At 47.2% G+C, this 12,593-nt stretch overlaps 1 protein-coding gene across 3 annotated transcripts in view; it reads left to right on the top strand.

Moving 5' to 3' along the window:
* Bap60 (Brahma-associated protein 60) overlaps window positions 1–12,593 on the top strand; it is a 215,740-nt gene that overhangs the window by 199,269 nt on the left and 3,878 nt on the right. For all 3 annotated transcript variants that reach the window (XM_037429363.2, XM_037429362.2, XM_037429364.2), the window contains one exon: window positions 7,952–8,074. In XM_037429363.2, coding sequence (XP_037285260.1) covers window positions 7,952–8,074 — 123 coding nt within the window. The remainder of the gene's footprint in view (window positions 1–7,951; window positions 8,075–12,593) is intronic.

Below are 12,593 nucleotides of genomic sequence, written 5' to 3'. Positions count from 1 at the left end.
TGCCTGTACGCATTCACGCCGGGGTAATTTATGAGATCATGAGGTGAACCATGGTGCTTACACAACTTTAACAGGGGAACTTTTGAAGCTTGTCATAATTGGTCAGAAACAGAAGTGATTATCATCATGAACTGACATGCTTTGATGTCTTCCATGGTTGCTGTCTCGTAAAGCACTATGACTTCAATCAATCAGTCAGGTATTTATTTCAGCTTGTACGCACAAACTGGGGATGGCTTCAAAAAAGCAGTGAATTTAACGCCGCTTGACGGGCCTCACCATCCGTACATGTCAGTGGTAGGCACAAAGCGAAAGACAATTACTTCTGGAAGGTTCATACAAAACACTATGCATTTACAATACAAATCAAAAACTAAATTAATAAAACTGGTGCTACAGACATGTGTATCTTAATTAGCAACTGCACTGTGAGCAGAAAACAATAACACAGATTGATACAATGTATGAAGACATGAAAACACATTGTAACTGAGACTACACACATTGCTGAATAATGATTTTGCAGGTGGCACGATAAGACTAAGTATTTAGGCAGTCATAAAATGAGGTATTCAAAAACTTTGGCAGAATATAACTTAATCATAAAAAAACCATAGTTAGTTCCACACTTTGGTAACCCGAAACTCTTTTGTACTCTGGTATCATATAATGAATAACAAAGTGTAACTGAAATAATTTTAAAAAGAAATGAAAATCATTATTTTGCTGTTTTATAATAGCATGCAAATCTTTAATCAAATAATTTGTTTACAAGTCCAGTATTGCATTGTTAGAAAACATGCTCAGTGGGTGAATCATAGGACCCATTAACAATTAAGTGGAGCATTTTTTTCTGCAGAGCTTTCAGCTTTAATATGTTTGACAAAGTTTTGTTGCTCCAGACGATCAGGCAATAGCTAATGTGGGAATATAATAACGCATATTACAAAATAAGCTTGGTTTTGGCGGGGAAAATATATCTGTTATGCGTAGTGATTCCTACGATTCTAGAGTGTGTTGAAAGATTTTTGACATGTGCGTCCCATGACATAGTGCTGCTGAATGTTATTCGTAACGATTTAAACATGTCCATGTCCACGTACTCAATTACAGTATCGCCTGGGTATACGCAGGGCTGCAGAGATACTTGTTTTCGTTTAGGAAGTAGTAGTACCGTTCTTGTTTTCTGTTTATTTGTTTTAGTGAATTAACTAAAATAAATAAACAGAACGAAAAGAATAGGGTGGTGTCATCCACATATATAATGTATTTTGTGTGACTGTTGATGTTAGGAATATTGTAACGGGGTCGTGACGTGGCTGAAGACAGGAGACTTCGTGTTAGGATTTAACTGTTTATTTGGGCGAACCTGTGCCCGGTAAACTGAAAGTCCAATTACAGCAGCAGTCTCGCACAGATAGCAGTCTCGGACTGATAGCGGCGAACGGAGCGTCGGCCTTCGATCAACAACTGACAAGCGGCGAAGCGCGTCGGCATTTATACTCTTGCCGTCGAATGTTCTAGCGTTATCGCTGGCGGTGGCATAGCTTCCAGAACAATCTGTACCTTTCGCACAGTGGGCGTGATCTTATCGAAATGATCTACTACAGTCCGGAACCTTCTAGAAAACTGCAGGTGCGGTTTGCGCTGAGAATCGTGCGGTGTTTTCGGACGATAACAAAAACTTGGGAAATGGTACGTGGCATTGCCCCCCTCTGAAAAAAGGCATCGTCCCGATGCTCTAACTAAAGATGAAAGTACAATAATAATGCAAGAAAGTACAATGAATAAATTACGATACAACAATAATACAAAAAAACACTAGTTCAGTTTGTTAACGCGCATGAAACGGCTTGAGGCGCGCGACATGGACGACTTCAGGTCGCGATCGGCGTCGTTGAGAGTTCGTGATGCCGTCGGGGACAACCTCGTAATCAAGTGGGCCGAGCCGTCGAACCACCCTGTACGGTCCGAAGTACCGTCGCAGAAGCTTTTCACTTAGTCCACGTCGGCGTATCGGCGTCCACACCCAAACACGTTCATCGGGCTGGTATTCCACGAAGCGTCGTCGTAGGTTGTAACGGTGGCTGTCGGTCGTTTGTTGATTCTTGATACGGAGACGCGCAAGTTGTCGGGCTTCTTCGGCGCGTTGAAGGTACTCGCTCACATCGAGGTTTTCTTCGTCGGTGACGTTGGGTAACATGGCATCGAGCGTCGTTGCCGGGCTCCTTCCGTAGACCAATTTGTATGGCGATATCTGCGTCGTCTCCTGCACCGCCGTGTTGTATGCGAAGGTCACATACGGAAGAATGGCGTCCCACGTCTTGTGTTCGACATCGACGTACATTGACAGCATGTCGGCGATCGTCTTGTTAAGCCGCTCGGTGAGGCCGTTGGTCTGTGGGTGGTACGCTGTCGTCCGGCGGTGGTTTGTTTGGCTGTATGCCAAGATTGCTTGAGTTAAGTCGGCAGTGAATGCCGTTCCTCTGTCGGTGATAAGGACCTCTGGGGCGCCATGACGTAGAACGATATTTTCGACGAAGAATTTAGCTACTTCGGATGCACTGCCTTTTGGCAGGGCTTTTGTCTCGGCGTAGCGGGTGAGGTAGTCGGTAGCTACCACGATCCACTTGTTTCCGAGAGTCGACGTCGGGAACGGCCCCAGTAGGTCCATACCAATCTGCTGGAAAGGTCGGCAAGGTGGATCAATTGGCTGCAGAAGTCCCGCTGGCCTTGTCGGCGGTGTCTTGCGTCGCTGACAGTCCCGGCATGTTCTCACATAACGAGTGACGTCGGTGGTAAGACGTGGCCAGTAGTACCTTTCTTGTATCCTCGCGAGCGTGCGAGAAACACCGAGGTGCCCTGCCGTCGGATCGTCGTGAAGGGCCTGCAGGAGTTCTGGTCGCAGAGCTGAAGGCACCACAAGAAGGTACTTAGCTCGAAGCGGTGAAAAGTTTTTCTTTTGTAGAAGACCGTTTCGTAGAAAGACGCAAGTGCGCGCTTGAATATCTTCGGGACTTCGGCGGTCCTGCCTTCGAGGTATTCTATTAGGGCCTTAAGTTCCGGGTCGGCCCTCTGTCGTTCAGCGAAGTCGTCGGTAGTTATCGTTCCTAAGAAGTAGTCGTCATCCGGGTCGTCGGTTGGTCGACAGGCACACGAGAGAGACAGTCGGCGTCGGAGTGTTTTTTGCCGGACTTGTAAATGACAGTAATGTCATATTCCTGAAGTCTCAGGCTCCATCGTGCGAGGCGACCTGAGGGGTCCTTCAAGGTGGCTAGCCAACACAATGCGTGGTGGTCGCTCACAACTTTGAAGGGCCTGCCGTAGAGATAGGGGCGAAATTTCGACGTAGCCCAGATGATGGCGAGGCACTCCTTTTCTGTTGTGGAATAATTTGCTTCTGCTTTGGATAGCGATCGGCTGGCGTAACTAATAACCCTTTCAAGTCCGTCAGCCCTCTGCACAAAAACGGCGCCAAGACCTACGCTGCTTGCGTCAGTATGTATTTCTGTCTCGGCGAATTCGTCGAAATGGGCAAGTAACGGAGGCGTCTGGAGGCGATGTTTAAGCTCCTGGAAAGCGTGTTCCTGCGGCGTTTCCCACTTAAACTCCACGTCGGCCTTGGTAAGGTTAGTGAGAGGATCGGCGATGCGGGCGAAGTTTTTCACGAACCGCCTATAATAGGCACACAGGCCCAGAAATCGGCGCACGGCTTTCTTGTCGGTGGGCGGCGGGAAGTCGGCGATGGCGGCTGTTTTCCGTGGATCGGGACGAACTCCAGACTTGCTGATAACGTGCCCCAGAAACAAGAGCTCCTCATACGCAAATCTGCACTTTTCTGGCTTCAGTGTGAGTCCGGAAGTCTTGATGGCTTGAAGTACAGCTTCAAGGCGCCGAAGATGCTCGTCGAAACTCGAGGAAAACACGACGACGTCGTCCAAGTACACAAGGCAAGTCTGCCACTTCAATCCTGCCAGTACTGTATCCATAACGCGTTGAAACGTTGCAGGCGCTGAGCAAAGGCCGAAGGGCATCACCTTAAACTCGAAGAGGCCGTCCGGTGTTATGAACGCCGTCTTCTCTCGGTCTCTTTCGTCGACTTCGATTTGCCAATAGCCAGTCTTAAGGTCCATTGACGAAAAGTACTTGGCGTTATGGAGCCGATCAAGTGCGTCGTCTATTCGTGGGAGGGGATACACGTCCTTTCTTGTGATTTTGTTCAGGCGGCGATAATCGACGCAGAAACGTAGGGTCCCATCCTTTTTCTTCACTAACACCACAGGGGATGCCCATGGACTTTTGGACGGCTGGATAATGTCATCCCGCAGCATTTCATCAACTTGTCTCTTCATGGCCTCACGTTCTCGCGTCGAAACCCTGTACGGACTCTGACGGAGTGGTCTGGCATTTTCTTCGGTTATGATGCGATGTTTCGTGATTGGGGTCTGCCGAATTTTCGATGACGACGAAAAGCAATCTTCGTATTGCAGGAGCAGGGCCTTGAGCTGTTTTTGCTTATCGTTCGGAAGTCTGGGATTGACGTCGAAAGCTATGGGAGGGGCTTGGTTCCTCTGAGCAGGTTCCGCAGAATCGGCGAGGGCGAAAGCACTGGTGGCTTCGACAATTTCTTCGATGTATGCGACCGTTGTTCCTTTGTTAACATGCTTGTACTCATTGCTAAAATTCGTGAGCAAAACCGTTGCTTTGCCTCCCCGCAGCTCTGCAATTCCTCTTGCGACGCAAATATTTCGGGTGACCAACAGATGCTGACTGCCTTCAACGACGCCTTTGAAGTCAGGTGATTCAGGAGCGCCGACTGAAATAATGACGCTTGAGCGAGGCGGAATGGTGACTTGTTCTTCCAGCACATTCAAGGCATGGTGTCCAGACGGCGTGCGCGGCGGCAGTGCTTCTTCTGTGGATAACGTTATCGACTTTGTTTTTAGGTTGATGACAGCACCATGGAGGCATAAGAAGTCCATGCCAAGGATGACATCTCTCGAGCAACGCTGTAGGACTATGAAGTCTGTAGGATAAATACGGCCGTTAATGGTGACTCTCGCTGTGCAGATTCCTGCAGGCGTTACGAGATGACCTCCGGCTGTGCGGATTTCAGGGCCTTTCCAAGCTGTCCAAACTTTCTTTAACTTCGCGGCGAACGACCCACTGATGACAGAATAGTCGGCTCCAGTATCGACGAGAGCAGTCACACTGTGGCCGTCGATAAGAACGTCGAGGTCGCTAGTTCGCCGTCTCGCATTACAGTTAGGGCGTGGCGTCGGGTCACGGCTGCGTCGGCTTGTTCCGCTGCTTCCATGCTGCGTTGTCAGGCCACCTTCGGTAAATGAGCTTTCGCCGTCAGGGCTTTGCCTGGCTGGCGTTGTGTTCGGAAAGCTCCGTCGCGGCGTCGTCGTCGTCGGAGGATCTTCGGTAGTTCGTCGCACAGCAACCGCACCTCCACCGGTTGCTGCCCTTAGTTTCCCGGATACGGGCTAGGAGACCGGCCCCGCGTTGGGCCAGAGTACTGCCGGTGGTGCGGTGACGTGCGGCGGCTGGGCGACGGCGAACGCGAAGGGCTTCGTGGTGTCCACCGAGTTCCTGTCAGGTAGTCGGCGATGTCACGTGGTCGTTCTCCTGGCTGTGGACGTGGTGCATTGACGGCGAAGCCACGCAGTCCCATCTGTCGGTACTGGCAACGGCGGTATGTGTGTCCGGCCTCGCCGCAGTGGTAGCAGAGCGGGCGATGGTCAGGGGTGCGCCAGACGTCAGTCTTTCTCGGTGCACTGCGCTGGGTTGCTGGCGAACGGTATGACGTCGGTGGGGGTGGTGGCGGCGGTGGCGTCTGTCGACGGAAGTGCGATGGGGCGGCGTTTTGGCGTGGACGGGGAGGAGCGTTGTGGCGCAGTGCAGCGGCGTAGCTCATAGCTTCCGGCTCGGGCAGCGGTGCGTGGGGAATTCGAAGCGATTGCCGAACTTCTTCTCGCACAATGTCGGTAATTGAATCCACTTGAGGCTGGGCCGAAGGCAACAGCTTGCGCAGCTCTTCCCGCACGATCGCTCGGATCGTTTCACGCAGGTCTCCGGAGTTACTGGCTTGAGCAGCAGCGCAGTCTGCAGTCAGGCGACGATTATACTGTCTGGTGCGCATGTCCAGGGTCTTTTCGATAGTGATCGCTTCTGCTACAAATTCTTGGACGGTTATCGGTGGGTTTCTCATCAGTCCCGCGAAGAGCTCCTGTTTGACCCCTCGCATGAGGAAACGAACTTTTTTCTCCTCAGGCATGTCTGGATCAGCGTGACGGAATAGTCGGGTCATTTCTTCTGTGAAAATGGCGACATTTTCATTTGGTAGCTGAACCCGAGTCTCTAATAAAGCAGCGGCCCTCTCTTTGCGAGCGACGCTCGCGAACGTTTGAACGAATGCGCCGCAGAAAACATCCCACGTTCGGAGCGTAGACTCCCGATTTTCAAGCCAAGTCCTTGCGGTGTCTTCCAAATAGAAGAACACACGACGCAGCTTTTCGTCATGGTCCCAGTGGTTGAGGGCGGCCACACGGTCGTATGTCTCCAGCCAGGACTCCGGGTCTTCGAACGATGACCCATGGAAAATTGGTGGTTCCCTGGGTTGATGCATGACCATCGTGGGCTGGGACGCTGCGGTTGTCATTGTCGCTGCAGTCGCGGTCATGGCCTTCGTCTTCCGCGCCTTGTCTGGTAGAAGGCCGTACTCCGGTGGTAGCCCTTGCTGTCGGCGGCTTGTTCGCTGCTCCTGGTTGGTGTCGGTGTCTTCTCCGCGACGTGGGCTGGGTTCACGGCTTGACGGGGGCGTCCGGTACATGAACGAAGCAGCACCTCCACCAGATGTCACGGGGTCGTGACGTGGCCGAAGACAGGAGACTTCGTGTTAGGATTTAACTGTTTATTTGGGCGAACCTGTGCCCGGTAAACTGAAAGTCCAATTACAGCAGCAGTCTCGCACAGATAGCAGTCTCGGACTGATAGCGGCGAACGGAGCGTCGGCCTTCGATCAACAACTGACAAGCGGCGAAGCGCGCCGGCATTTATACTCTTGCCGTCGAATGTTCTAGCGTTATCGCTGGCGGTGGCGTAGCTTCCAGAACAATCTGTACCTTTCGCACAGTGGGCGTGATCTTATCGAAATGATCTACTACAGTCCGGAACCTTCTAGACAACTGCAGGTGCGGTTTGCGCTGAGAATCGTGCGGTGTTTTCGGACGATAACAAAAACTTGGGAAATGGAACGTGGCAATATCGTTTATATATATATTGATCGGCAGTGGCCCCAGGATGCTACCTTGTGAGACGCCATTTGTAGTACTTTGCAACTGTGAAGCATAATTGATAATGACTACGTATTGAGACCGCGATCGCAGGTACGACTTTATTAGGTTAACGATGTAGCCACGTACACCATAGTGCTAGTGCTCTAATATCTCAAAAAGTATGTAGCAAACCAACTTGCCCAAAAATATGTTCTCTTGAGAGTTTAATTGTTGTCATTTAACCTTGGATTGGGGCTTCGAAGCAAGATGATGACTAGTTTTTCTTTTTAGGGCATGTTTTTTCGCCGCATAGAACTCCCTTGCTGCAGTGAAAGCACCTGTACATGGGGTTGGATGTGGTCTAATGTACGTCTTATTTATTTTGAGCACCTTGAAACTCCAAATAATTTGACTTCTTGTCAAACTGAATTTGTTGACTGTAACATTCTTTTTAATGTTCAAAGTGCTCGAATATTCGCTCATGCCTACGAAAGATGGAAGTAAAGTGTGGGATTGGGCTAGTTGGTAATGCATTATTCGAACTTCTCAGTGCAAAAACTTCCGACAAGTAACACAAAAGACGAGGACGAGCGCAGACTTTCAACTAATTTCAACTAATTGCTGCAGCTTCGATTACAAGATGGAAATTTGTTTTTCCTGTCTTGCAGATTCACGAGACTGTGGAGACCATCAACCAGCTGAAGACCAATCGAGAGTTCTTCCTGAGCTTCGCCAAAGACCCCCAACAGTTTATCAGCAAATGGCTGGTCTCTCAGATGCGAGACCTCAAGGTCTGGCTGCTTGTGTTCGCTTTAAGTTGCACCAACCTGTGCAAACACGCAAATTTTTACAATTTTCTCATGATATTTAGTGAGATGTTAGATGGCACCAGAGTGAAAGCACTAATCTTGATTGAATTTGCCAAATTTGACTAGATGTGTCTGTCTAGTGGCAACCACTAAGGTGTGTCGACCAGAATTTTTTTGTTTCGACATGGTCAGGGTCATATTTCGTTCTTGAAGGGGCTTTTGTGACTTCCCGTGTGTAACTCTGCTTCGAAAAAGGAATGTTGTTGCTAAATACGTATATTTAAGGAGACAAACTCAAAAGGCATCGATCACATTTGACAGCCTCACCTGCAGACTGTTCTAATTTCTTTGTTTCTGGCTAAATGTAGTTATGGGGAGTGGTTGAACGTAATAGAGAAATGCTCAGAGTATAACCAACCACTATACATAGCCTTCATAGATTACGAGAAGGCGTTTGATTCAGTAGAAATATCAGCCGTCATGCAGACACTGCGGAATCAGGGCGTAGATGAAGTATATATAAACATTCTGGAAGAAATCTACAGGGGATCAACTGCTACCATAGTGCTTCATAAAGAAAGCAACAGAATACCAATCAAGAAGGGTGTAAGGCAGGGGGACACAATCTCCCCAATGCTATTTACCGCGTTCTTACTGGAGGTTTTCAGAAGCCTAGAATGGGAACAGTTAGGGATAAGAGTTAATGGAGAATACCTTAGTAACCTGCGCTTCGCCGATGACATTGCATTGCTGAGTAACTCAGGGGACGAATTGCAACTCATGATTACAGAGTTAGATAAGGAGAGCAGAAAGGTGGGTCTTAAAATTAATCTGCAGAAAACGAAAGTAATGTACAACAACCTCGGAAAGGAGCAGCGCTTCGAGATAGGTAATAGTGCACTTGAAGTTGTATAAGACTATGTCTACTTAGGGCAGGTAATAACCGCAGAGTCTAACCACGAGATTGAAGTAACTAGAAGAATAAGAATGGGGTGGAGCACATTCGGCAAGCACTCTCAAATTATGACAGGTAGATTGCCACTATCCCTCAAGAAGAAGGTATATAACAGCTGTATCTTGCCGGTACTTAGCTACGGAGCAGAAACCTGGAGACTTACAAAAAGTGTTCAGCTTAAAATGAGGACGACGCAGCGAGCAATGGAAAGAAAAATGATAGGTGTAACCTTAAGAGACAAGAAGGGAGCAGAGTGGATTAGGGGACAAACGGGGGTTAAAGATATCATAGTTGAAATAAAGAAGAGGAAATGGACATGGGCCGGGCATGTAGCGCGTAGACAGGATAACCGCTGGTCATTAAGGGTAACTAACTGGATTCCCAGAGAAGGGAAGCGGGTTGGGGGGAGACAGAAGGTTAGGTGGGCAGACGAGATTAAGAAGTTTGCGGGTATAAATTGGCAGCAGCAAGCACAGGACCGGGTTAACTGGCGGAACATGGGAGAGGCCTTTGTCCTGCAGTGGACGTAGTCAGGCTGATGATGATGAACGTGAGTCATCTGCGGCCCCAGTTATTTCATTAACCTCACTGTGGGGCCAAGTTTTGGGACAAAAACTCGAGCATTTTGATAATGCATGATGGTATAATGAATGAGTGAGATGTCCAAGATAATTCGTATAAATTTATTGTTTCATGTTGCGAGATGGTTTCATCAGAAACCATTTCATCAATCGAACTAAATCAAAATTAAGGCCATCACAGTTTCAGTAGACTACAAAATCATATCACCACTATGAAGTGGAAACCCTTTCAGAACATGGTGCAGGATTAGTACAGACAGGGCACTGCTGGTATCTGGTTCATTTTCAATCATTTTTGCGGGCCTTAAAAAAGTTTCACGATGCTGCGGGCTTGTTATGAATACAAAGGTCACCTTTTTGGACTTTGTCTAGGCAGTTGTTGGGGATCTTTTGCGGCTCCTGAAGTCCTTCCTGGATTGAAGCATAATTCCAATGGAACCTTTGTAACTGTTCGGTTCGGAGGGTGGTGTTGATGGCGGTGACTGCTGTGCTGGTGAAACGACTGGGGCTTGTGATGAGCCTTACCCCTTCGAAGTTCAGTGCAGTGACCAACCACTACGTGACAAGGCCATTTCAGTGCCATGGTTCCAGCGTAGCTGCTAGCTCTTGACAAATCTGCGGTTCATTCTACCCTACTCTCGAGGCAGAATGAGTCTCGATGTGCGGCCATCTGCAGGCGATAGTGTCCAAAAAGGTTCGATATAGCTTGAAGCCTTCTCAAGCAGGTATTTGCGACGTGCAGATGAATAGAGGTTGCCATTTTTGTCACCAAGTGAACGGCCATCTTGGAATCGTATTTGTAGAGCAAAAATCAGGCACAGACACATGTAAGAAATACATACCCAGGACTCTTCTTGCACTGGACTGGGAGATGCCATTCCTTTCATCACAGCATCCAGGTGGTTACGAAAGCGTTGAGAATCTTTGATGACCATCGATGCTGTTAATAGTTGGGGAACTTCAGTTTAACATTGTGACAGAGCCAGATAACTGTTGTTATAACATTTCAGAAGTCCCTGTCTATTCTGTAAAGTACACTCTTCTCTCGTTAAACGGAACCTGAATGGACCAGGAAAATCTGTCTCTTTTAACAGGATTTTTATTTAATGAGAGATAAACAGGGGTGCAGAATTTAGGTATGTTTCAATCATGCTGGAGGTAGTTTCATTTAGCAGATTACCGTTTACTTGGAGTTTACTGTAATATGAATGGAAGGTTTCAGTGAAAATATTGAGCAGATCCCATGAATTGTGAAAATTTGTTTCATGCGAAGCAGTCTGCATTTTCTTTGCTTTTAGTCAAGCATTACAAGCTGGAGTGATGTGTGTTTTTTGTTTGTTTTTTTCCGTTTACGAAGTGGTTGCGTGTGCATCTTGGGCTTACCAGGCGTGTCGACTACACTGACGATTCAAGGGTAATTTACGGTCTAACGTTACATCAGCAGAGCAGAGACGTCAGTTTCAACAAAACAAAGTGAATGCAATGATGTGATCATCATGCACAGCACTCTGCATATTCCTTGGGGTTTGAGGAGCACGTACTATCAACAGCCAAAGTTTGTGGGACATGAAATGTTTGATGAAGCCGAATTCCCGTTTTGTCTAGCAATGTAATTTTGAAAGAAATCTTTCATACGGCAGTTGGCATTTCGACCTATTCAGTGACCAGCTTGATTACAAGTGTTAAGCACAGATATAGCAGAAATTGGCATTTGCTGTGGGCTTAACATCCTGCAAACTTTTGCTGTTGATAGTACATATAGTTTGCTTAGTCATAGAAGTGAGTTTCCTTGTAACACGTCTACCAGCCCGCATTGCATCTTATTGGGATGTCATTAATGGGGGGAGGCTACACTTGATAGGCAACTTTTTTATTTATGTATAGATCTCAACAAAACTTTCACAGTTTGTGTATTTAGATGTGCAGATTCCAAATATGTCATTACTTTTTTGATAGGTCTAGTAGTTTCCGAGATACTACACAATCGATGTATAACCTGGGTTCTTTGTTTGGAGCCTAATTAGCATCTAAGCAGGAAGCACGAAAATAGTGGCGACAGTGTAGAAACAATGTGGGATGTTTAATCAATTTGCTTGGCCAATTTTAAGAAGAGTTAGAGGGCATCAATGTTCACACAAAAAAAAAAAGCCATCTTCACCTATCACATGTACTGTTTCATTTGAAGAAATAAAAGGTATTAATATTATTATTATTATATGATGTAATTAAAAAATTTTTATTTGTATATTGCCTTCAAAATAAACATATTGCATACTGCATGTGTATTGCATACTGCATGCATATTGCATACTGCATCTTTCTGGCGAAAAATAATTATGCTGATAGCTCGAATGGAGCAGAAGTTATTCTCCCTCCAACTTGGTAAATGTGCCAAGATTGCTGTTTTAAGAAAACGAGAAAATATTGTTTCAAAACACCTTTATTGAAGAAATCCTAATGAAATCTCATGAAAAGGCACCAGGGGTATAATCTGAATGCATCCCATCCTATTGCTTCTTCTTGACCGACTTTCTCAGACATTGGGACGCTTTTCTCTATTTATTTGAGATTGCACTCTGACGACAGTCCTTCTCCCTAGCCCTCAGGAATGTGGTGCTGAATGTTGTGATGTCCAGCTGCTGTAGAATCGCAGCAAATGCATTGACATTGCCTGTGTTGAAGTGCAGAACAGCTTCTGCAAGAGCAGCTTGCACAGCAAAAAGAGAAGTGTGCTGCTCCTTTGATACCAAACTCCAAATCACGGATTTGAGGCTTTCGTGTGAATTCTGAGTCTTGCCTTGCTGGCATCTTGCCTCGATGCTGCACCACTTGACTCCAAAAAATGCTCAATTTTTCGCACTGTTGCCGACACCGATGAAAGACCCTCAAGCGTTGTGGTTGCCTTGCGGGCGCACGTCGCGAACTTCACTGGCACCGATCACATCAGCGTTTACCCGCACACAGC

Source organism: Rhipicephalus microplus, chromosome 1 (genome assembly GCF_043290135.1).
Source record: "Rhipicephalus microplus isolate Deutch F79 chromosome 1, USDA_Rmic, whole genome shotgun sequence".
Taxonomy (NCBI): Eukaryota; Metazoa; Arthropoda; class Arachnida; order Ixodida; family Ixodidae; genus Rhipicephalus; species Rhipicephalus microplus.
This window is presented reverse-complemented; position numbering and strand designations above follow the sequence as displayed.